The 25,827-nt window shown below is 60.9% G+C and overlaps 1 protein-coding gene across 6 annotated transcripts in view; it reads right to left on the bottom strand.

Moving 5' to 3' along the window:
* The window catches only part of DNMBP (dynamin binding protein), an 89,475-nt gene that overhangs the window by 14,805 nt on the left and 48,843 nt on the right, over nucleotides 1–25,827 (bottom strand). For 3 of the 6 annotated variants that reach the window (XM_075934443.1, XM_075934444.1, XM_075934446.1), the window contains 4 exons: nucleotides 6,455–6,642; nucleotides 4,519–4,618; nucleotides 2,698–2,845; nucleotides 1,969–1,986 (listed from right to left, as the gene is read on the bottom strand). In XM_075934443.1, coding sequence (XP_075790558.1) covers nucleotides 1,969–1,986; nucleotides 2,698–2,845; nucleotides 4,519–4,618; nucleotides 6,455–6,642 — 454 coding nt within the window. Of the gene's footprint in view, nucleotides 1–1,968; nucleotides 1,987–2,697; nucleotides 2,846–4,518; nucleotides 4,619–6,454; nucleotides 6,643–9,241; nucleotides 9,560–24,847; nucleotides 25,066–25,827 lie in introns of those variants that run through there. The other 3 variants (XM_075934447.1, XM_075934448.1, XM_075934445.1) reach the window with 3 other exon arrangements.

The following is a 25,827-nucleotide window of genomic DNA, read 5'->3' as shown; positions in this document are numbered from 1 at the left end:
CCCCAGGCATCCACCCCCAGCCAGCTCGCCCGAGTGCCAGGCACGCACCCCAGTGTCTCCCGCACATCAGTGACTCCCGCCCCCCTCCCCAGGCTCCTAGAGCCCCAGGCATCCACCCCCAGCCAGCTTGCCCGGGCGCCAGGCACGCACCCCAGTGACTCCTGCACCCCTCCCCAGGCTCCTAGAGCCCCAGGCATCCACCCCCAGCCAGCTCGCCCGGGCGCCAGGCACGCACCCCAGTGACTCCCGCACCCCTAGTGACTCCCACACCCCAGTGACTCCCGCACCCCAGTGACTCCCGCCCCCCTCCCCAGGCTCCTAGAGCCCCAGGCATCCACCCCCAGCCAGCTCGCCCAGGCGCCAGGCACGCACCCCAGTGACTCCCGCACCCCTCCCCAGGCTCCTCGAGCCCCAGGCATCCACCCCCAGCCAGCTCGCCCGAGCACCAGGCACGCACCCCAGTGACTCCCACACCCCTCCCCAGGCTCCTAGAGCCCCAGGCATCCACCCCCAGCCAGCTCGCCCGGGCGCCAGGCACGCACCCCAGTGACTCCCGCACCCCTCCCCAGGCTCCTAGAGCCCCAGGCATCCACCCCCAGCCAGCTCGCCCGGGCGCCAGGCACGCACCCCAGTGACTCCCGCAGCCCTAGTGACTCCCACACCCCAGTGACTCCTGCACCCCAGTGACTCCCGCACCCCTCCCCAGGCTCCTCGAGCCCCAGGCATCCACCCCCAGCCAGCTCGCCCGGGCGCCAGGCACGCACCCCAGTGACTCCCGCACCCCTAGTGACTCCCACACCCCAGTGACTCCCGCACCCCAGTGACTCCCGCCCCCCTCCCCAGGCTCCTAGAGCCCCAGGCATCCACCCCCAGCCAGCTCGCCCAGGCGCCAGGCACGCACCCCAGTGACTCCCGCACCCCTCCCCAGGCTCCTCGAGCCCCAGGCATCCACCCCCAGCCAGCTCGCCCGAGCACCAGGCACGCACCCCAGTGACTCCCACACCCCTCCCCAGGCTCCTAGAGCCCCAGGCATCCACCCCCAGCCAGCTCGCCCGGGCGCCAGGCACGCACCCCAGTGACTCCCGCACCCCTCCCCAGGCTCCTAGAGCCCCAGGCATCCACCCCCAGCCAGCTCGCCCGGGCGCCAGGCACGCACCCCAGTGACTCCCGCACATCAGTGACACCCACCCCCCTCCCCAGGCTCCTAGAGCCCCAGGCATCCACCCCCAGCCAGCTCGCCCGAGCGCCAGGCACGCACCCCAGTGACTCCCGCACCCCTCCCCAGGCTCCTAGAGCCCCAGGCATCCACCCCGAGCCAGCTCGCCCGAGCACCAGGCACGCACCCCAGTGACTCCCGCACCCCTCCCCAGGCTCCTAGAGCCCCAGGCATCCACCCCCAGCCAGCTCGCCCGGGCGCCAGGCACGCACCCCAGTGACTCCCGCACCCCTCCCCAGGCTCCTAGAGCCCCAGGCATCCACCCCCAGCCAGCTCGCCCGGGCGCCAGCACGCACCCCAGTGACTCCCGCACCCCAGTGACTCCCGCCCTCCTCCCCAGGCTCCTAGAGCCCCAGGCATCCACCCCCAGGTCCCTCTCTTGCCTCAGTCCTGACCCCACCATCTCCCTGCCCTGCATCCTGGAGCCCAGACCTGGACCCGAACTTCGGACCGAGTCTGTGAGAATTGTCTGCACTCGACATGCCCGGGCCCGGTCCCGGCTCTGCTGGAAACCCTGGGCACAAAGCCCCCCCCCCGGCCCAGCCGCAAACCCTGGGCACAAAGCCCCCCCCCCGGCCCAGCCGCAAACCCTGGGCACAACCCCCCCCCCTGCAAACTGTGGGCACAAAGCCCCGCCCCTCCCCGGCTCCAGGCAGCACCACTCGATTCCCGCACACGCCTCGGGCAGGAGGGGTTAGTGCTGGGAGGGGGCAGGGCCAGGCATGCAGTGAGTAAGGGCGAGGGGCACTTACCACTCCCTGTACAGGCTCCTGCAGGGCCGCAGAGGGTGGAAAAGCAGAGAGAGGCAGCTAGTTAATGGGACAATCAGGTGTTGGCTCCAGCAGCCACCACCTCTGCCCTGCAGCGATGCTGGGAGCCAGCTGCCTGCTCTGCCCCAGAGCCCAGACCAGGGCCCATTAGCCTTTCGTGACCCTGAGCCAGGTCCTGAGTGTCAGCCAGGCCCTCCCCAGACGTGCTGTTCTCTGTAGCCCTGTTACTGGCAGGGCCCTGCAGATGCCCTGCCTAAGGCAGGAGGGGGAGATGGCAGGTTGAGGCCAGGGGCCCTCTCTTCTGCTAAAGCCTCCAAGCACATGTCGGCCTGCGGAACTCCTCGACACAGGAGGTTCTGAGGACCGGGACTTGAACAGGGTTCAAGAAAGAGAATGGAGGTTGGGTCCATCCATGGCTGGTAGCCAGGATGGGCGGGGAGGGTGCCCCTGGCCTGTCAGAGGCTGGGAATGGGCGATGGGAGGGGTCGCTTGATGATTCCCTGTTGTGTTCCCTCCCTCTGGGGCAGCTGGCTCTGGCCACTGTGGGCAGATGGACACTGGGCTGGATGGCCCTTGGGTCTGGCCCCGCCTGGCTGCTCTTGCGGGGGCAGGGGAGTCTGCTGAAGGGGCAGGAAGGCGGCTCCCGGCTCAGCAGTGCTCAGGATGAGGGGCAGAGGGAAAGAGGTGGGGCGGGGCGGGGCAGGCTCTCACCTCAGGCTCTCCAGGGAGTCCAGCAGGTGTTTCTGGACCCTCTCGTCCTTCTCGTAGGCCTCCAGCAGCGCAATGGCCTCATCGTGGTTCTGGCAATACACTTTGTACACCTCCTCCAGCCCGGCCCGGTGCTCCAGGAACGCCGGCCCTGCGGAGCGGAGCACGGCCCAGCCTGAGTTGTGCCCAGCACCGGGCCTGGCCTGGCGAGATGCTCAGAGCTATGTGCTCCCCTGCACAGGCCCCCGGGACCTCCTCCTGCGTCTCCGCCCGCTGGCACTGCTGCCAATGCCCTGCTTAGCGCGTGGCCCAGAGCCGGCAAGCTGGGTTACAGGAGGCACAGCAGAGGCAGAAGCAGCCACGTGGGGCGAGCCGGAGAGCGGTCCATGCTGCAGTGCGGGCAGCAGGGTCGGCTCCCGCCTGCCTGGCCATTCCCTCGGTGTCACAGCACACGGAACGGGGTTTTCACACACATGGGGAGGGCGGGGAGTCAGCAGGGTCGGCTCCCGCCTGCCTGGCCATTCCCTCGGTGTCACAGCACACGGAACGGGGTTTTCACACACATGGGGAGGGCGGGGAGTCAGCAGGGTCGGCTCCCGCCTGCCTGGCCATTCCCTCGGTGTCACAGCACACGGAACGGGGTTTTCACACACATGGGGAGGGCGGGGAGTCAGCATGGTCGGCTCCCGCCTGCCTGGCCATTCCCTCAGTGTCACAGCACACGGAACAGGGTTTTCACACACATGGGGAGGGCGGGGAGTCAGCAGGGACTGGCTCGTGGCCATGGAGAGAGGTCAAGAGCACAGATCGACCCTCTTCCCCCCACAGCTGCTACCAGGGTAAGCAGCCCTGGGCCAGCCAGCGGCCTCCTCCCTCCCGGCTGCAAGATGGCCGTGACCACGGCGATGGGGGGTTGGCTCACTGCGCGTGCGTCCCTAGAGCGTGTGGGCGGTGCCAATGGACCCGTAGCCACGCTGTGACTGGCGGCAGAGGGGGCACACAGCCCTCACCATCAGCGCAGGGTGCAGTGGCGTCTCCCTCTAGCACCAGCGGCAGGGAAACTGAGGCAGCGGAAGCCAGCAGAGTCTGGCCACCCCGTGCGTGGCAGCGGTGAACAGAACGTCTCGTGGGGCAAAATGGCTCTGGGCTCCACAGGCCCCACACGGCCCCCTCCAGCCATCCTGCCCTTGGCTCCAAGCGCAGGCAGCTCATGGGACCCGGCCACCGGGACGGAGCTGTGCTCCTGAGAACTCGGGGGATGCCAGAGAGTCGAGCTCCAGCAAGGCAGAGGGGTCTCTGGAGCAGAGAAGCTGCCTCTGGCACAATGCTCCAGGGCAGCCAGCCACACAGGAGGCACAAGGCCAGGAGGGATGCAGGCACCGAGCAGCCCTGCGGCTTTGCCAGGACCAGACCAGGCCAGGGGGCTGGCGGGGTGCCCGAGGACGGGCTGGGGGCAGCTGCCAAGGGGCTTTCAGACAAGTCAGAGCACGCTCGCTGACGGCTCCAAACCCCTTGGCCTGCGTGCAGGAGAACACTGGGGCAGCCGGGGAAGCGAGGGGAGGGGCAGGCGGCCAGGGCCGGAGGAAGGGCAGAGAGTGGGGACACCCTGAGGTGCGCCAGGGAATTTCCAGGGGGACTCAGGGCAGAGGGAGCCTCAGGAGGCGGTGAGGGGGGGGAATGTAGGAACCCCCATGTCCCAGTGCACAGACCCAGCAGGCACGGAGCCTTCTCCCGGGGCAAGGGCCTGGCTGCAGTGGCTGCGCATGGGACAGGCAGCAGGGCCAAGGCGGGGAGGCAGCAGGTGAGCTGAGCACCCCCCCATACCAATGGCCTCCGCAGCCTCCAGGGTGCACAGCAGCTGCTTGGAGAAGCTAATCACCATCTGCATGTTTCCAAAGAGCCCCTCACAGTCCACGCTCTGCCCCTGAAAGACAGAAGGGAGGACTCCAGCTGGGAGAAACACGCATGCCCAGGCCCCGCCGGGCCCCCCGAGCCCACGTAGCAACCCCACCCAGGCACCCCCACCTCCCCGAGCAGCCCCCGCCTCGCACCGTCCCCCCACAGCCCGCTCGGCACCCCCACGGCAACCCGCCTCGCGCCCCCGTCCCGCCCCGGCAACCCGCCTCGCGCCCCCGTCCCGCCCCGGCAGCCCGCCTCGCGCCCCCGTCCCGCCCCGGCAGCCCGCCTCGCACCCCCATCCTGCCCTGGCAACCTGCCCCTGTCCTGCCCCGGCAACCTGCCTCACACCCCCCAGCAACCTGCCCCGTCCCGCCCCAGGAACCCACCTCGCGCCCCCGTCCCGCCCCGGCAACCCGCCTCGCGCCCCCGTCCCACCCCGGCAACTCGCCCCTGTCCCACCCCAGCAACCCGCCTCGCACCCCCGTCCTGCCCCGGCAACCCGCCTCGCGCCCCCGTCCCGCCCCGGCAACCCGCCTCGCGCCCCCGTCCCGCCCCGGCAACCCGCCACTGTCCTGCCCCAGGAACCCACCTCGCGCCCCTGTCCCGCCCCGGCAACCCGCCTCGCACCCCGGCAACTCGCCTCGCGCCCCCATCCCGCCCCGGCAACCCGCCCCTGTCCCACCCCAGCAACCCGCCTCACGCCCCCGTCCCACCCCGGCAACCCGCCTCACGCCCCCGTCCCACCCCAGCAACCCACCCCGCGCCCCCGTCCCACCCTGGCAACCCGCCTCGCACCCCTGTCCCGCCCCAGGAACCCACCTCGTGCCCCCGTCCCGCCTCGGCAACCTACCCCCATCCCGCCCCCGTCCCGCCCCGTGCCCCCGTCCCGGCAACCCCCCCCGTCCCGGCAACCCACCTCCCGCCCCCATCCCTCCCCAGCAACCTGCCCCCATCCCACCCCAGCAACCCGCCTCGTGCTCCCGTCCCGCCCCGGCAACCCGCCCCCGTCCTGCCCCAGCAACCCGCCTCGCGCCCTCGTCCCACCCCAGCAACCTGCCTCGCGCCCTCGTCCCACCCCAGCAACCTGCCCCCGTCTCAACCCAGCACTCCCCATCCCCGAACCACCAGCTGTTCTGAATAGCTGGTGGGCACCCGTGCTCCCCAGACTCTGATTGGCCGGGGAAGGGGGAGCGGCAGGGTGTCTGTGGGCAGGATTGACCTGCTTGGCCCTACAGTAACCCCACCAATCTACCTCCTTAAGTCCCCAGCAGCCTCAGCCTCTGCTCCCTGACCAAAGATCATTGATGCCCTCTGGCTCCCACAGGGACCTCGCTCATGCACCCCTGCTCCCCAACACAGCACATTCTGCCACTTACCTCCACAGCCATTCAACCACACACTCTGCCCCCGCCCCCACCAGGCATGCCTGCGACCCCCCAGCCGCCTCTCCAGGCCCCTGTCCAGAGCAGTGCAGCTAGCAACGGAAAACCTCACTCAGGGGCTGCACCCCACATCCATCGTCCCCTGGCAGACGTGTTCTCTCAGGCCACCAAAGCCAGAACAGCTCCAAGCCGACGCGGCTCTACCCCACCGGTACCTCTCCTGTGGAACTCACTGCCACTGGACTGGGGATGGGAAGTGCTTGGCAATACTCAGAAGAGGGCTGGACATTTCTATGGCTAATGAGAATGGTCCAAGTATCCTGAGCCACAGCAGAAAGGACAGCCAGCGCTAAACGACACCACGAGCAGGGGATTCCACGACTGCCACTGGGGTCCATGCCCCGGAGCAGCCAGCCGGTGCCGTGGTCAGAGACTCAGTGCACCCTGCTCTGATCCCGGACTCCGCAGCGGCTCCCCACCTGCGCCTGCTGCAGAGGCACCATGATCCGCTCCACACACATCTCCAGGTCGCGGATGTAATCCCGTTCGGTCTGCAGGAGCTCCTCAATGACCTTTGACCTTTTCTCCAGCATCCTTTGCTTTTCCGTGGCAGCTGTGCCGGCTGCTTCCTCCAGGGCCGTGGGCCGCGAGGAAAGGAGGGTCATTTCTGAAAGACACAGGCCAGGTCAGCGCCAGGCCCCTGTGCCGCCCGCATCCTCCGGGCCAGCCCAGCCCAGCTGCAGGGGAGCAAAGGGGTCCAGGCAGATCTAATGGCCACACACACGGTGCTGGGGAGGGGGAGGGGGAGGGAGCTGGGCGGGGGCCTTGGGGAAGGAGCAGGCCAGAGGTGAAGCCCGGAGATGCCCCGTCCCAATTTCGGGCCCTTGTGTTACACAGGCCCCCCCCCCGCCCCATGTTGTCACCCTAGCTGGGGGGAGGGGCGGCAGGAGAGGTGCCAGCTCTCCCCTGGGTACATCACAAAGCGGGCGTCTCCGGGCCCAAGGGCCACAGCCGGCAGGAAGGGCCTTTGCCAGGGTTCAGCATTCAGGGGCAGACCCTGCCCATCCTGCCAAGAGCCCGTGAACCCTGCGCTCTGACCCACCGGCTGCGTTAGGGTTAGCACCTTGCAAGAGGCTCATTGTGCAGAGCTGCATGGACAGTCACAGCCATGGCACCTGAGAGCAGGGCGCGGCGCACGGAGCCTGGTCCCCGCGCAGGGCCCTGAGCACAGAGCCTGGTCCCCGCGCACGGAGCCTGGTCCCCGCGCAGGGCCCTGAGCACAGAGCCTGGTCCCCGCGCATGGAGCCTGGTCCCCGCGCAGGGCCCTGAGCACAGAGCCTGGTCCCCGAGCACAGAGCCTGGTCCCCGCGCAGGGCCCTGAGCACAGAGCCTGGTCCCCGCGCACGGAGCCTGGTCCCCGCGCAGGGCCCTGAGCACAGAGCCTGGTCCCCGTGCAGGGCCCTGAGCACAGAGCCTGGTCCCCAAGCACGGAGCCTGGTCCCCACACACGGAGCCTGGTCCCCGAGCACGGAGCCTGGTCCCCACACACGGAGCCTGGTCCCCGCGCAGGGCCCTGAGCACAGAGCCTGGTCCCCGCGCAGGGCCCTGAGCACAGAGCCTGGTCCCCAAGCACGGAGCCTGGTCCCCACACACGGAGCCTGGTCCCCGAGCACGGAGCCTGGTCCCCACACACGGAGCCTGGTCCCCGCGCAGGGCCCTGAGCACAGAGCCTGGTCCCCGAGCACGGAGCCTGGTCCCCGAGCAGGGACCTGAGCACAGAGCCTGGTCCCCGAGCAGGGCCCTGAGCACGGAGCCTGGTCCCCAAGCACGGAGCCTGGTCCCCGAGCAGGGCCCTGAGCACAGAGCCTGGTCCCCGAGCACGGAGCCTGGTCCCCGAGCAGGGCCCTGAGCACAGAGCCTGGTCCCCGAGCACGGAGCCTGGTCCCCGAGCAGGGCCCTGAGCACAGAGCCTGGTCCCCGAGCACGGAGCCTGGTCCCCGAGCAGGGCCCTGAGCACAGAGCCTGGTCCCCGAGCACGGAGCCTGGTCCCCGAGCAGGGCCCTGAGCACAGAGCCTGGTCCCCGAGCAGGGCCCTGAGCACGGAGCCTGGTCCCCGAGCAGGGCCCTGAGCACGGAACCTGGCCCCCGAGCAGGGCCCTGAGCACGGAGCCTGGTCCCCGAGCAGGGCCCGGCGCACGGAGCCTGGTCACCGAGCAGGGAGCCTGGTCCCCGAGCACGGAGCCTGGTCACGGAGCAGGGAGCCTGGTCCCCGAGCACAGAGCCTAGTCACGGAGCAGGGAGCCTGGTCCCCGAGCATGGCCCGGCGCACGGAGCCTGGTCCCCGAGCACGGAGCCTGGCCACCGAGCAGGGAGCCTGGTCCCCGAGCACGGAGCCTGGTCACTGAGCAGGGAGCCTGGTCCCCGAGCATGGCCCAGCGCACGGAGCCTGGTCCCCGAGCACGGAGCCTGGTCCCTGAGCACGGAGCCTGGTCACTGAGCAGGGAGCCTGGTCCCCGAGCATGGCCCGGCGCACGGAGCCTGGTCCCCGAGCAGGGAGCCTGGTCCCCGAGCACGGAGCCTGGTCCCTGAGCACGGAGCCTGGTCCCCGAGCACGGAGCCTGGTCCCCGAGCAGGGCCCAGCGCACGGAGCCTGGTCCCCGAGCACGGAGCCTGGTCCCCGAGCACGGCCCAGCGCACGGAGCCTGGTCCCCGAGCACGGAGCCTGGTCCCCGAGCAGGGAGCCTGGTCCCCGAGCACGGAGCCTGGTCCCCGAGCACGGAGCCTGGTCCCCGAGCAGGGCCCAGCGCACGGAGCCTGGTCCCCGAGCACGGAGCCTGGTCCCCGAGCACGGCCCAGCGCACGGAGCCTGGTCCCCGAGCAGGGAGCCTGGTCCCCGAGCAGGGAGCCTGGTCCCCGAGCACGGAGCCTGGTCCCCGAGCACGGAGCCTGGTCCGAGCAGGGCCCAGCGCATGCAGGCCACCCAAAAGGGGGCTGCCAGCAAGTGCCAATGGAGTAGGAAACGCCGGCTCCAGGCAAAGGGGAGCAGCCCGATAGCCCAGCTCTGGCACATACACCAAGAACCAGGCAGGGGCTCGAGCTGTCCCCTCCTTGTGCAGCCGTCCTGCCTCCTAAGCCTGGCCCACCACTATCCCTTTGCCCCTGCAGCCTGTCCCTCCCAGGGGATGCTCCCCCCAGCCTGTCAGGCCCTTTGCTGGGGCAGCTCCCCCCTTTGGATCCCAGGCAGGGAGCCCTGCCAATCTCCTTACCTGCTGGCTCTCCTCTCCCAGCCCCTCTCCTGGCCCCTGGCTGTGGGAGGGGAGGGGGGCTCTGGCTCAGGGCATTTCCATCTGAATAGCTGAGATGACTCCAGCAGGCAGGTACCAAAGTCTGGAGCTGGAATTCCTGCCCCAGGCGGCTGGGAGGGAGGCCCAGGGTCCTCCCTGGATAGGCCAGCTCCCACCCGGCTCTGGCAACAGCTCCCAAGGAAATGCCAAGGGCCACACAACCAGCCCCCTGCTTTCTAGATGCCAAGGGCACCCCAAAGAGAGCAGGCCTGGCCAGGCTCAGGCTGTGCTGCTGAGACAAGGCTGGGCCTGAGCAGATGCAGCCTCTCACCGTGCCCCCGTCCTCGGGGTCTGACAGCCAGGGTCCAGGCTCCCTGACTGGCATTTCCTCTGCCAAGCGTCAGCAGGAATGCACAACCACAAGCAACGTGCGGAGACACACACACACGGAGACAACACACTCACACGGGGACAGACACAAATGGGCAGAGCGATGGACACAACACACGCAGGGGGACAGACGGACAGACACAAACGGGCAGAGCGATGGACACAACACACGCAGGGGGACAGACGGACAGACACAAATGGGCAGAGCGATGGACACAACACACGCGGGGGACAGACGGACAAACACAAATGGGCAGAGCGATGGACACAACACACGCAGGGGGACAGACGGACAGACACAAATGGGCAGAGCGATGGACACAACACGCGGGGGACAGACGGACAAACACAAATGGGCAGAGCGATGGACACAACACACGCAGGGGGACAGACGGACAGACACAAATGGGCAGAGCGAAGGACACAACACACGCAGGGGGACAGACGGACAAACACAAACGGGCAGAGCGACGGAGACACACACTCCCCTGGGGACAGACGGACAGACACAAACGGGCAGGGCGACGGAGACACACACTCCCGCGGGGACAGACGGACAGACACAAACGGGCAGGCGACGGAGACACACACTCCCCTGGGGACAGACGGACAGACACAAACGGGCAGGCGACGGAGACACACACTCCCGCGGGGACAGACGGACAGACACAAACGGGCAGGCGACGGAGATACACACTCCCGCGGGGACAGACGGACAGACACAAACGGGCAGGCGACGGAGACACACACTCCCGCGGGGACAGACGGACAGACACAAACGGGCAGGCGACGGAGACACACACTCCCGCGGGGACAGACGGACAGACACAAACGGGCAGGCGACGGAGACACACACTCCCGCGGGGACAGACGGACAGACACAAACGGGCAGGCGACGGAGACACACACTCCCGCGGGGACAGAGGGACAGACACAAACGGGCAGGCGACGGAGACACACACTCCCGCGGGGACAGACGGACAGACACAAACGGGCAGGCGACGGAGACACACACTCCCGCGGGGACAGACGGACAGACACAAACGGGCAGGCGACGGAGACACACACTCCCGCGGGGACAGACGGACAGACACAAACGGGCAGGCGACGGAGACACACACTCCCCTGGGGACAGACGGACAGACACAAACGGGCAGGCGACGGAGACACACACTCCCCTGGGGACAGACACAAACGGGCAGGCGACGGAGAGACACACTCCCCTGGGGACAGACGGACAGACACAAACGGGCAGGCGACGGAGACACACACTCCCGCGGGGACAGACGGACAGACACAAACGGGCAGGCGACGGAGACACACACTCCCCTGGGGACAGACGGACAGACACAAACGGGCAGGCGACGGAGAGACACACTCCCGCGGGGACAGACGGACAGACACAAACGGGCAGGCGACGGAGACACACACTCCCGCAGGGACAGACACAAACGGGCAGGCGACGGAGACACACACTCCCGCGGGACAGACGGACAGACACAAACGGGCAGGCGACGGAGACACACACTCCCGTGGGGACAGACGGACAGACACACACAGTGGCAGAGCCGGACAAAAGGCCAGACCCCTTTGGCAGAACGGCACAGATGGAGCCGCACACGCAGGTGGCCTTGCACTACGGCTCAAAGCCAGAGGGAGCGCGAAACTGTGTCGTGGTCGCCCATCCCCAGGGTCTGTCTTTGCCATGCCCCAGCAGCACACGGCATGGAACAGAGCAGGCAGGACGGGGGACGGCCAGACGCAGCCAGGCAGAGCAGGAGTGACAGACAGACACAAGTAGCAGGACAGCATGCGGATGGGCTCGTGCCTTCCTCTCTGCGCCCCTCCATGGCAGCTGCCTGCTTCCGCATTTTCTGTCCTACCTGATGCTCCTCCGCAGTCCAGCCCCTCCAATCCTCAGGCAGGTGGGGAGACATTTTATCAATGCAGATTCCTCCTGGGTCCCAGCCACTGACCCTACCCCCGCAGGCCTGCCAGCCACAAAGACTGCCTCCCCACTCTGCCTGGGCGGGCGGGTGGGCGGGCGGGTTTCTTGCTGTTCCCGCAGTTTTGATAGCTTCTCTTAGGAACAGCCAGGGAGAGGACCCCACAGCCTGGCGTTCCCTCCTCCAGCCCCACGCCCTCCGCTCTGGCTGCCTCCTGCTCTCCTGGTGCAGTACTTCTGTCCAATCCAGCTCTCCTTGCGCCAGCAAGCCTGTCACTCCCAGCGCCACACGCTGAGCCAGGCCCGGGCTCCCAGGCACGAGGAGCCCAAACAAATGCGCACTAACAACCAGTGCGGCAATGCAGCAGGACGTGCACTTGGGATGGGAGAAGGCCCTGGACTATGTAACAAAACCAGGGAGATGGTGTTTTCCAGCAGAAACACTCTGGCCCATCTGCCCAGCACGCTCCATCTCCTGCCCCTGCACTGGGTCTCTGGTACGGCCTTGCGAGCAGCCCCGCACCCTGGAGTAAGCAGGGCTCGACAGTTAATGTAAGCCACGTGCCCGGGGCGAGCAGATTCCAAGCCGGCACAGCCGCCCAGCACGGCCTGCGTGTGAGCCTGCAGAACCGCGCGGCTGGCGAGCCCTGGAGTAAGCTCACCTGGATGGTGTCATAGGCTTTACCTCTGCCCATCTTCCCGCCACTGCTCCACTGCCCCTCGGCTTCACACGCTGCTCCCCATGGTGCCAAAATGCTGCCAGTGCAGTGGCTCCGTTGGGGGAAAACGGGGGCAGCTGGCTCCAGGAGCCCCATGCAGCGCAAGTCCGTCCCACTCAGCACCGCGCAGAGCTGGAGCCAATCTCTGACCAGGCCCTGTCACTTGGAGCAGATGCCTCGGGACTTGTCCCAGCCTATGCCCGTTGCACCGCACAGTGCCCAGAGCCTCCCGTCAGCACCAGGGCTCTGCGCTTAGTGCCGACAGCCCCCACTGCACAGAGGAGAGGCCCAAGGCCCCTGGGACGCAGCTCCCTGCACAGAGCCCTAGGGCCAGACTGTCCGGCTGCAGCTGGAGCCCCTGAAGGCAGGAGCAGACCCTGCCCGGAGCGGGTACGGACGCCAGCGTGAGCCTGCTAGCCCGGGCGACCACATTTGCCTGTGCTGAAAGCGGGACAGCTGGTAAAATTGCTCGTCTGCAAGAGAATTCAATGGCACCCAGAACTGTGCGGCACAAACAGTCAAGAGAGCCCCGGTGACCGAAACAGCGAGGATCTGGGAGGTGTGCGGGGGATGGGGTGACTGGCTGACCTGACCCAACCCTCCTTGCCCAGCGCTCTCCACCCTCCATGCCTGGCTGGGCCTGGGATGGACCCGCCTCTCCTGGTACCCGGTGCCACGTGTCGGGGCAGGCAGGGTCACAGCCCTGCCCCGATTTCTCTGGGGTCCACACCAGCAGGTGCCAAGCAGCAGCCTTTCGGTACTTCCAATGGAAGGGGTATAGGTGGGGCTAGGGATGGCCTGGCCCATGTTTTTCCAGACATCATCTCCCCCCACCCCATTCCCCTATAGCCGGAAGCAGCTTGTCCCCGCCTGCCCAGTGTAGCAAGGCAGCTCACCCACCGGCAAACCCCAGCCACCAGCTGTCCCCCGGCTACAGCGCGGGCAGGAAAGGGTTACGCCCCACGGATGCTGAGCAGGGGACTCTGCAAACCAACCAGAGAGGTGGCTCAGCAGGGGGGTCTAGGGGGGAGCAGCCCGGGGTGGGGGAGGAGGGGCAGCGAGTGAAGTAGTTGCTAAGTGCCTGCCTAGGGACCTGAAAACAGCTGGAAACTGCCAGGGATGTGAAATGTCGGTTGTAACCTGTTACTCGACTAGTCTGTAGTCCCCGGGCGGGGCCGGCAGCCAGTGGGCTCCCGAGGAGCCCCCGCCTTAGTACAGGGCACCAGGCGGTTTAAAAACCAGCCCCCCTCGCAGACTGGCGCTCCGTGCTGCCAGGCCAGACCCGGAACGAGTCAGAACCGAGCCAGGCTGCCCAGCCGCGGATACACTTTCAGTGCAGAGCTCCAGTGGGGAGGGCTGAGCCAGGCTAACAAAGGACTGGCCTGCGGAGGGGGGAGAGGCGCGTCGTCTATAGAATTGACCGATACGCTTTTACCAGTCGGTTACTGGACGGCTCTGCTCCAGCCCTACAAACAGCTGAGAGGCAGAGAAGCTTCCTGGTGGCAGCGCTGTGCGGGGGCTTGGGCACACACCAGGCTCGGCTCCTCCCGGCCAGTGGGTCTGGGGCTCTCTCAGGGCGCCAGCCCAGACTGAGGCAGTGGGGAGGAAGGAGCCCGCCGGCTGGGGGGCTGGTGAGCAGAATGGTAAGACATGGGGCTGGTTCTCTGCACCGCACCGGGGAGGGGAATATGGAGGAGCAGCAGGGCAGGAGGGTGACAGGCACAGCAGGGAGAGGGGAGCTCGTAAAGGGCTGACGGGTGGTAACCAGCCACTGCCTGCCTGCACTCACCTGCCATCGCAGCCACCAGCCAGTGCTGGCTGGAAGGGGGGGCGCTGCTGGCCAAAAGCCAGCACTTGGCATGGACTGCGCTGATGGACCTGCACGCTCAGCTCTGCCCAACCCCCAGCCTTGCACTCGCCCCATCGTCAGCCACCGGGCCCCACTCACAGCTGGTGGGAGCCGGCAGCAGTAGGACCCACCGGTACTGATGGGAGGGGCTCATCTGCTCCCTTTTTAAAAAGCAGAAATACCCGCAGGAAGGCTTAAATAAGTGACTGTCCCTTTAACCCCGGGACATCTGGTCACCCTACTTCTAGCCAGGAGCTTCGTGCCCCGCCCCCTAACATACACAGAGACCCCATGGAAGCCAAAGCAGCTGTGTTGGGTGGGAATCTGGGATCCCGGAGGAGCTGGGGTGGCCCTGAGGAACGTGCAGAGCAGAGACACACGAGTAACAGACATTCAGGGAAACTGCTGCCACGGCCTAAGGAATTCCACACGCCCCGGCCCAGCCCTCAACCCAGCAGGGCTCCCCCGGAGGCCATGGCCCACGCCAAGGAAGGGATTCTGCTGGGTTGAGAAGGGAATTGCCTGGGCTTTCTGCTCCACGCCACCTTGCTGCTTTTGAGGCCTGGTGCCACGCGTGCTTAGAGGGAGCACCCTGGAAATGCTGAGTGCAGCTGATCTCCTGGCCAGCTGCACTACTGCAGCCCCGGGGCGTGGTGCTGCCTCTGTCAAGAGGCGCTTTACTAACACAGGGCTGTGCGCGCCGGCGTGTAGAGCAGCGTAACACAGGCCGTGTCCACGCTGCCGGCTACCCCAGCACTGCTGCAGTGTCAGTCCACTGGGTCTGGCGGAGAGACCCCGTCTCCCCTGGATGCCTGCGCTCCGCAGCGTGGGCCAGACGTGGCTGTAAGTCCAGGTCCGTCATGCTGAGCTCGCTTAGAGCGACCTGCAGCGTTACTGCAGGCCAGCCCCGGCCTCGCTCCACACCTCGCAGAGACAGGAACTCCCCCAGAACAGCCGGGGGCAGACACGGCCTTAGCTCAGCGCAGGGGCCGCTCACAAAAGGGCACCGAAGGGAAGAAAGCACAGGAGCCTGCCAGCAGCAAGGCAGGTGTGCGGCAACTGAGGTTCTCGGCGAGGCGCGTCCCTGTGGGCGTCCTGGGTTGTGCATGCGCAGTGTCTGCTTCACGTGCCGTGCTCTTGGTGCTTGACGTGCCAGGCGCATGGCCCGGAGGCCTCAGGTCCTTGCTGCCACGGAGCAATCATAGCTCTGAAGCAGAGGGAGGGGGACGGGCAATGGAGCACCCCCAGGGACACAGTATTGAGCAGCGGTACCCCATTAGCACAGCAAGAACTGGAGTGGGTGGAATGGGGCAGTATGGCCCAGCCAGGCAGGGTATCTGTATTCCAGGCGGAAGTGGCAGCAAGTGCCTGGTAAAAGTGTGCTCCAAGGTCCAGGTGGCCGCTTGGCATCGCACAGGAGAGATACGGATGCTGACACGGCTCTTGCCCAGCGAGTTTAGATTGTACGAGGTGGCTGTGTGCTTGGAGTTCGCAGCACAGCGTATCTGCCCAGCTAGCAGTTGGAGTCTCTGTGTGGATGTGGGGTTGCCCTCACAGCGCTTGGCATCGCATAGGGGAGATACGGATGCTGACACGGCTCTTGCCCAGCGAGTTTAGATTGTACGAGGTGGCTGTGTGCTTGGAGTTCGCAGCACAGCGTATCTGCCCAGCTAGCAGTTGGAGTCTCTGTGTGGATGTGGGGTTGCCCTCACAGCGCTTGGCATCGCACAGGGGAGATACGGATGCTGACACGGCTCTTGCCCAGCGAGTTTTGATTGTACGAGGTGGCTGTGTGCTTGGAGTTCGCAGCGCAGCGTATCTGCCCAGCTAGCAGTTGGAGTCTCTGTGTGGATGTGGGATTGCCCTCACAGCGCTTGGCATCGCACAGGGGAGATACGGATGCTGACACGGCTCTTGCCCAGCGAGTTTTGATTGTACGAGGTGGCTGTGTGCTTGGAGTTCGCAGCACAGCGTATCTGCCCAGCTAGCAGCTGGAGTCTCTGTGTGGATGTGGGATTGCCCTCACAGCGCTTGGCATCGCACAGGGGAGATACGGATGCTGACACGGCTCTTGCCCAGCGAGTTTTGATTGTACGAGGTGGCTGTGTGCTTGGAGTTCGCAGCGCAGCGTATCTGCCCAGCTAGCAGTTGGAGTCTCTGTGTGGATGTGGGATTGCCCTCACAGCGCTTGGCATCGCACAGGGGAGATACGGATGCTGACACGGCTCTTGCCCAGCGAGTTTTGATTGTACGAGGTGGCTGTGTGCTTGGAGTTCGCAGCACAGCGTATCTGCCCAGCTAGCAGTTGGAGTCTCTGTGTGGATGTGGGGTTGCCCTCACAGCGCTTGGCATCGCACAGGGGAGATACGGATGCTGACACGGCTCTTGCCCAGCGAGTTTAGATTGTACGAGGTGGCTGTGTGCTTGGAGTTCGCAGCACAGCGTATCTGCCCAGCTAGCAGTTGGAGTCTCTGTGTGGATGTGGGGTTGCCCTCACAGCGCTTGGCATCGTACAGGGGAGATACGGATGCTGACACGGCTCTTGCCCAGCGAGTTTAGATTGTACGAGGTGGCTGTGTGCTTGGAGTTCGCAGCACAGCGTATCTGCCCAGCTAGCAGTTGGAGTCTCTGTGTGGATGTGGGGTTGCCCTCACAGCGCTTGGCATCGCACAGGGGAGATACGGATGCTGACACGGCTCTTGCCCAGCGAGTTTTGATTGTACGAGGTGGCTGTGTGCTTGGAGTTCGCAGCACAGCGTATCTGCCCAGCTAGCAGTTGGAGTCTCTGTGTGGATGTGGGATTGCCCTCACAGCGCTTGGCATCGTACAGGGGAGATACGGATGCTGACACGGCTCTTGCCCAGCGAGTTTTGATTGCACGAGGTGGCTGTGTGCTTGGAGTTCGCAGCACAGCGTATCTGCCCAGCTAGCAGCTGGAGTCTCTGTGTGGATGTGGGATTGCCCTCACAGCGCTTGGCATCGCACAGGGGAGATACGGATGCTGACACGGCTCTTGCCCAGCGAGTTTTGATTGCACGAGGTGGCTGTGTGCTTGGAGTTCGCAGCGCAGCGTATCTGCCCAGCTAGCAGTTGGAGTCTCTGTGTGGATGTGGGGTTGCCCTCACAGCGCTTGGCAACTGCTACCAAGAGTTTCGGTGACACTGTAAATACCTTGGTTCTGTCCAGGTAAAATGCAAACCTCCTTCTAATCTCAAGGGGGTGCACAGTGATCTCCAAGGGCTTCCTGTGCAGGTTGGGCAAGAAACCCACCTCGCAAGCTGCCTGGCTTGGTTGATGTGGAAGAAAAGGCAAACTTGGGCCAGACACTTAGGTGGGTTTGGAGAGGAGCTTTGGTTGTGAAAGAAGAGCATATGGCAGGCCAGCCATGGTGCCCGATTTCTCCAGCATGGCTAGCTTACATGATGGCCACAGGGAAAGACACTTTCATGGACAGATGGAATAAGGAGCATGTTGCTAGGATCTCAAGAGAGTTTAGAGTTAGAATCATAGAATCCCAGGACTGGCCCAGACCTCAGGAGTCATCAAGTCCAGCCCCCTGCCCAAGGCAGGACCAGTCCCACTTAAACCATCCCAGCCAGAGCTGTGGCAAGCAGAGACTTAAAAACCTCTAGGGATGGAGATTCCACCCCCTCCCTAGGGAAATAGTTTTCCTAATGTCCAACCTAGACCTCCTGCTCTGTAACTGGAGACCATTGCTCCTTGTTCTGCCGTCTGCCACCACTGAGAACAGCCTCTCTCCATCCTCCTTGGAACCTTCCTTCAGGAAGTTGCAGGCTGCTCTCAAATCCCCCCTCACTCTTCTCTTCTGCAGACTAAACAAACCCAACTCCCTCAGCCTCTCCTGTAGGTCATGCGCTCCAGCCCCCTAAGCATTTTGGTTAATCTCCGCTGGATCCTCTCCAATGCGTCCACATCCTTTCTACAGTGGGGGGGGGGGGGGGGGGGGGGACAGAACTGGACACAATACTCCAGATGTGGCCTCACCAGAGCCGAATAAAGGGGAATAATCACTTCTCTAGATCTGCTGGCAACGCTCCTCCTAATGCAACCGAATATGCCATTAGCCTTCTTGGCTACAAGGGCGCCCTGTTATCTCATATCCAGCTTCTCATCCACTGTAACCCCCAGGTCCTTTTCTGCAGAACTACTACTTAGCCAGTCGGTCCCCAGCCTGTACCAGTGCTTGGGATTCTTCTGTCCCAAGGGCAGGACTCTGCACTTGTCCTTGTTGAACCTCATCTGATTTCTTTTGGCCCAATCCTCTAATCTGTCCAGGTCACTCTGGACCCTCTCCCTGCCCTCCAGTGTATCTACCTCTCCCCCCAGCTTAGTGTCATCCGCAAACTTGCTGAAGGTGCAACCCATCCCCTCGGCCAGGTCATTAATAAAGATGTTGAACAAAACTGGTCCTAGAACCGATCCCTGGGGCACTGCGCTAGAAACCGACCGCCATCCTGACATCGAGCCGTTGATCACCACCCGCTGGGCCCGACAGTCTAGCCAGCTTTCTGTCCACCTTGCCGTTGGGTTGCAAGGGCTAGATTCATATTCCAAGGAGGTGTGGGTGCCAACACATCTGGCCAGGGGGTTTGAATGCCAGTGAGGTGGCGTTTGGTGATTGGCTAAGCAAAAATCGTGGTGCTGTCTATTTTGTGAGGAAAGCCGGTAATGGCTGCAAGAGGGACCTTGAGGGAGCTAACGCTCCAAAATGGGCAAGGCCCAACAAAGGAGTGGGCAGCCCCTGCTCGGTGTGCACACTACGGTGTCCTGTGACCACCGGCACACCTGGAGCGCGGTGACCTTGCAGGTGCATGTGCTCTGAGTGGAGAATGCCGAGAAAAAGCTCCTTGGCCCAGCCTCATCCTGGTGCACGGAGAGGTCGGTGCTCGCTGGGAGACCCTGGCGCGGGAGAGACCAGCAGGGCTTTGTGGTGTCGCACACGGCAGCACGGCAGCGATGCTGCTGGGTGTGCGGCAGGTGCAGCATGAGGCCAAGCTGCATGGGTGCTGTTTTGGCAGCAGCACTGGGCCGCTCTGCAGGGATGCGAGCGGCTGTCAGTGCTGACGCCAGCAGCAGCACAGAGCAGGAATGGGCAGTGTAGACGCAGAAGCGTCAGCCCTGGAGAGGCTCATTCTCAGTGCACTCGGCATTGCTGAGTGAGGACATGCTGGCTTTTTCTTCACTGGTTTCCACTGTCGCAGGAAGGGACTGGAGACCTGCTTTTATCCCGGGTTGGAGGCTGGCCGCAATGACTTTTCCATTAAGATGAGTTTCAGCCTCAGGTCCCTGTCTCTGGGCCCTAGCTTTAAGTTTGGAGCAATGGGCACATTTCTGGGGACCAGGGGGTTCTCCCAAACATTAGACACATTGAGTGCGTCTGAGAGACTGGCATCGCCTCTCTGCTCGTTGAGCATTTCTTAAAACGGTGAGCCGGGCATTTTCTTAAGGCACCAAGGGAAGCAAAGGGAAAAAAGTTAAAAGAAAGGTGAAGCGAACAGAAGCGCATTCTGTCTACGAATACTGAAAGCAGGAGACGGGTTGCAGCAGGACCGCTGTGCTCCTCGCAGGCCGGGCATGGGGGAGGAGCTGGGACTCTGGATTGCATGGGGAAGTTCACACACCAATGGCAAACACTGCACACATGCGGCACAAAACTCCCCGAGCCAAGGCACAGGGATGCCCCAACACCTGGAGCAGAGCCTCCAGCCACCTCTCTCCAGGAGGAGGAGAACTTCACAGGCCCAAAGAGCAAGCGAGAGAGAGGACCAGAGTCTGGATTCTCCCTTGCCCAGCTATAGGGAGGAGAGCATCCCCAGCCCACAAAGGATTCCCGGCCTCTCAGCCATCCTACCAACAGAGGGTGGCAGACCCAGCTCTGCTTTCAGTGGCTGCAGAAAGACAGAGCGTGACAGACAGGCCCGATGCCACTGAGCACAGTCAATGCAAACAAGGAAGAGCTGGTGGTACTACATCTCATGGGCAGAAACCCTCACACGGCCACTCCCTGCAAGAGCTGCACCTCAGAGCAAGTGCGTTAGTCACGCAGGCTGGGTTCAAGGAGTCCCTGTGGATAAAAACTGGCATCTGGCAGGGCCTCGCTCCCAAAGGAGGCCTGAAGTAGTGAACCGTATTAACCTGACTGTAGCTGGCCTCACTGCAGAGGGCTGGAAGGAAACATGCAGGATATGCCAGAGGTTTTCTGTATCCTAGAAGTGATCTCCCCATTTTCAGCCAGCTGCTTGGGTCCCAGGGATGAGTCTGAAGGACGACTCACACTTTTAGCAAGGAGGTGATAAACCACGGGCGCTATTGGCCAAGGGAACTGGTGGGTTTGCCAGCTCTTGATGTTTCAGAGCCAGACTTGATGCCTTTCTGGAAGATACTTTAGTCAAACACAAGTTACTGAGCTCAACACTGGGTCACTTTTAGAATCTAGGGCTGGAAGAGACCCCAGGAGTCATCAAGTCCAGCCCCCTGACCAAGGCAGGACCAACCCCAACTAGATTAACCCAGACTGGGCTTTGGCAAGCCGAGACTTAAAAATCTCTAGAGATGGAGATTCCACCCCCTCCCTACATAATCCAGCCCACTGCTTCACCACCCGCCTAGGGAAATAGTTTCTTCTAATATCCAACCTGGACCTCTCCCACCGCAACTTGAGCCCATTGCTCCTTGTTCTGCCCTCTGTCACCACTGTGAACAGCCTCTCTCCATCCTCTTTGGAACCTCCCTTCAGGAAGTTGAAGGCTGCTCTCAAATCCCCCCTCACTCTTCACTTCTGCAGACTAAACAGACCCAAGTCTGTTTGGACACAGACTGGCTAACCTTGTGAGGAGGGCTTTAAACTAGGTTTGTCGGGGGCAGGTGAGCAAAGCCCACAGGTAAGTGCTGAATGTGCGGGACTGGGAGATGGGTTGGAAATGGGGGGGACTACGGCCTATAATGGCAAGGAGAAAGGAGGGTCAGGGCACAACAGGGAGGCAAGATCAAATCAGTATCTTAGATGCCTATATACAAATGCGAGAAGTATGGGTAATAAGCAGGAAGAACTGGAATTGCTAACCAATAAATACAACTATGATATCATTGGTATTACAGAAACCTGGTGGGATGGGACGCATGATTGGAATATTGGTATGGAAGGGTACGGCTTGCTCAGGAAGGACAGACAGGGAAAAAAGGGAGGAGGTGTTGCCTTGTATATTAAAAATGTACACACTTGGACTGAAGTGGAGATGAACGTAGGAGATAGCTGTGTAGAGAGTCTCTGGTTTAAGCTAAAAGGGGTAAAAAACGAGGGTGATATCATGCTAGGAGTCTACTACAGGCCACCTAGCCAGGTGGAAGAGGTGGATGAGGCCTTTTTTAAACAATTAACAAAACTATCCAAAGCCCAAGATTTGGTGGTGATGGGGGACTTCAACTATCCAGACATATGTTGGGAAACTAACACAGCGAGGCACAGGCTATCCAATAAGTTTCTGGACTGCATTGGAGACAACTTTCTGTTTCAGAAGGTTGAAAAAGCTACCAGAGGAGAAGCTGTTCTGGATTTGGTTTTAACAAATAGGGAGGAACTAGTTGAGAACTTGAAAGTGGAAGACAGTATAGGGGACAGTGATCACGAAATAATAGAGTTCATGATCTTAAGGAAAGGTAGAAGGGAGACCAGCACAATTGAGGTTATGGATTTCAGGAAGGCAGATTTTGATAAGCTCAGAGAACTTGTAGGTAAGGTCCCATGGGAAGCAAGACTGAAGGGAAAAACAACTGAGGAGAGTTGGAAGTATTTCAAAGGGACGTTGTTAAGGGCCCAAAAGCAAACAATTCCGCTGTGTAGGAAAGATAGAAAATATGGCAAAAGACCAGCTTGGCTTAACAAGGAGATCTTGCATGATCTCAAAATAAAAAAGGAGTCCTATAAAAAATGGAAACTAGGACAACTAACAAAGGATGAATATAGGCAAGCAACACGGGAATGCAGGGGCAAGATTAGAAAGGCAAAGGCGCAAAATGAGATCAAACTAGCTACAGGCATAAAGGGAAACTAGAAGACCTTTTATAAATACATTAAAAGCAAGAGGAAGACCAAGGACAGGGTAGGCCCACTGCTCAGTGAGGAGGGAGAAGCAGTAACAGGGAACTTGGAAATGGCGGAGATGCTCAATGACTTCTTTGTTTCGGTCTTCACCGAGAAGTCTGGAGGTGTGCCTAACGTAGTGAATACAAGCAGAGAGAGGGTAAGTTTAGAAGATAGGATACACAACGAACAAGTTAAAAATCACTTAGGAAAGTTAGATGTCAGCAAGTCACCAGGTCCTGATGAAATGCATCCCAGGATACTCAAGGAGCTGATAGAGGAGGTATCTGAGCCTTTAGCTATGATCTTTGAAAAATCATGGCAGACAGGGGAGATTCCAGAAGACTGGAAAAGGGCAAATATTGTGCCCATCTATAAAAAGGGGAATAAGAACAACCCAGGAAATTATAGACCGGTCAGTTTAACGTCTGTCCCAGGGAAGATAATGGAGCAGGTAATTAAGGAAATCGTATGCAAACACTTGGAAAGTAATAAAGTGATAGGGAATAGCCAGCATGGGTTTGTGAAGAACAAGTCATGCCAAACTAATCTGATAGCTTTCTTTGATAAGATAACGAGCCTTGTGGATAAGGGAGAAGCGGTGGATGTCATATACCTAGACTTTAGTAAGGCATTTGATACGGTCTCGCATGATATTCTTATTGATAAACTAGGCAAATATAACTTAGATAGGGCCACGATAAGGTGGGTGCATAATTGGCTGGATAACCATAGTCAGAGAGTTGTTGTTAACGGTTCTAAATCCTGCTGGAAAGGGATAACAAGTGGAGTTCCTCAAGGGTCTGTTTTGGGACCCGTACTATTCAATATCTTCATCAATGATGTAGATATTGGGATAGAGAGTACTCTTATTAAGTTTGCAGATGATACCAAACTGGGTGGGGTTGCGACTTCTTTGGAGGATAGGGACATAATTCAAAATGACCTTAGCAAGTTAGAGAAATGGTCAGAGGTAAACAGGATGAGGTTTAATAAAGAGAAATGCAAAGTGCTCCACTTAGGAAGGAACAATCAGTTCCATACATACAAGATGGGAAGCGACTGTCTAGGAAGGAGCATGGCGGAAAGGGATCTAGGGGTCATAGTGGACCACAAGTTGAATATGAGTCAACAGTGTGATGCTGTTGCAAAAAAAGCAAATATGATTCTAGGTTGTATCAACAGGTGTGTTGTAAGCAAAACTCGTGAAGTCATTCTGCCGCTCTATTCTGCACTAGTTAGGCCTCAGCTGGAGTCCTGTGTCCAGTTCTGGGCGCCACATTTCAAGAAAGATGTGGAGAAATTGGAAAGGGTACAGAGAAGAGCGACAAGAATGATTAAAGGTTTAGAGAACATGACCTATGAAGCCAGGCTTCATGAACTGGGCTTGTTTAGTTTGGAAAAAAGAAGATTAAGGGGGGACATGATAGCGGTTTTCAAATATCTAAAAGGGTGTCACAAGGAGGAAGGCGAAAATTTGTTCCTCTTGGTTTCTGAGGACAGGACAAGGAGTAATGGGCTTAAAGTGCAGCAGGGGAGGTTTAGATTGGACATTAGGAAAAAATTCCTAACTGTCAGGGTGGTCAAATATTGGAATAAATTGCCAAGGGAGGTGGTGGAATCTCCCTCTCTGGAGATATTTAAGAACAGGTTAGATAGACATCTGTCAGGGATGGTGTAGACGGAGCTTGATCCTGCCTTGAGGGCGGGGGGCTGGACTCGATGACCTCTCGAGGTCCCTTCCAGTCCTATTATTCTATGATTCTATGATTCTAAGTCCCTCAGTCTTTCCTCACAGGTCATATGCTCCAGTCCCCTAATCATTTCGGTTGCCCTCCGCTAGACCCTCTCCAATGCGTCCACATCCTTTCTATAGCAGGGGGCCCAGAACTGGACACAACACTCCAGATGTGGCCTCACCAGAGCCCAATAAAGGGGAATAATGACATCTCTGGATCTGCTGGCAACGCTCCTCCTATTACAACCTAATATGCCATTCGCCTTCTTGGCTACAAGGGCACACTGTTATCTCATCTCCAGCTTCTCATCCACTGTAACCCCAGGTCCTTTTCTGCCGAACTGCTACTTAGCCAGTCTGTCCCCAGCCTGTACCAATGCTTGGGATTCTTCCATCCAACGGGCAGGACTCTGCACTTGTCCTTGTTGAACCTCATCAGATTTCTTTTGGCCCAATTCTCTAACCTGTCCAGGTCACTCTGTACCCTCTCCCTGCCCTCCAGCGTATCTAGCTCTCCCCCAGCTTAGTGTCATCTGCAAACTTGCTGAGGGTGCAATCCATCCCCTCGGCCAGGTCATTAATAAAGATGTTGAACAAAACCGGCCCTAGAACAGATCCCTGGGGCACTGCGCTAGAAACCGACCGCGATCCTGACATTGAGCCATTGATCACCACCCGCTGGGCCCGACAATCTATCCAGCTTTCTATCCACCTTACAGGCCATTCATCCAATCCATACTCCCTCAATTTGCTGGCAAGAATATTGTGGGAGACTGTATCAATCGATTTGCTAAAGTCAAGGTCTATCACATCCACTGACTTTCCCATGTCCACAGAGCCAGTTACCTCATCATAGAAGATAATCAGGTTGGTCAGGCAGGACTTGCCCGTGGTGAATCCATGTTGACTCTTCCTGATCACTTTCCCCTCTTCCAAGTGCTTCAAAATAGATTCCTTGAGGATCCCCTCCATGATTTTTCCAGGGACTGAGGTAAGACTGCCGGCCTATAGTTCCCTGGATTGTCCTTCTTCCCTTTTTTAAAGCTGGGCACTGCATTTGCCTTTTTCCAATCATCCGGGATCTCTCCCAATTGCTATGAGTTTTCAAAGATAATGGCCAGAGGCTCTGAAATGACATTTGCCAACTCCCTCAGTACCCTCGGATGCATTAAATCCAGGCCTATGGATTTGTGTATGTTTAGCTTTTCTAAATAGTTCCTAACCTGTTCTTTCCCACTGAGGGCTGCCCACCTCCTTCCCATACTGCACTGCCTAGTGCAGTAGTCTGGGAGCTGACCTTGTCTGCGAAGACAGAGCGAAAGAAAGCATTGAGTACTCTTGGTCTCAGGTTAACCCAGTTGTCCGTTCGGGCCATTAATGTATGAATCTTTTATCTAGGCTCCCTTCAGTACCAGAGCATCATGTTAGGGAACAGTGTAGGGCACCAACTTCCCCTCTAGCCAGGGGGTACTTGACCCACCACCCTACCCTTTCTCCAAAGACCCTGCCCCATCCCCATTCCTCCTCTCTGTCCCGGTGCCTCCGGCATGCCACAAAACAGCTGTCTGCAGCGGGTGGGGAGCATGGGGGGCAGGTCCATGAGGCCATGGTGCTGGGAGCTTGGCTGCCAGTAGATGCTAAGCACCCATTAATTTTTCTGGAGCCCCTGCTGCGTCAGGGGACAGTTCCTTTTGCTGCAGGCCAGAGTAATTGCACACGGGAGCTTGCTTTCATTTCTGGCCACCTTGCTAGCAGAAAGATGCTGACAAACTCGGATTCCCAGACACAGCAATTGAATGCCACCATGATGCTGAGATGGGCTATAG

The sequence above is a fragment of the Pelodiscus sinensis genome, chromosome 8 (assembly GCF_049634645.1).
Source record: "Pelodiscus sinensis isolate JC-2024 chromosome 8, ASM4963464v1, whole genome shotgun sequence".
NCBI classification, from domain to species: domain Eukaryota; kingdom Metazoa; phylum Chordata; order Testudines; family Trionychidae; genus Pelodiscus; species Pelodiscus sinensis.
The sequence above is the reverse complement of the archived record's forward strand: the minus strand, read 5'-3'. Positions and strand labels throughout refer to the sequence as shown.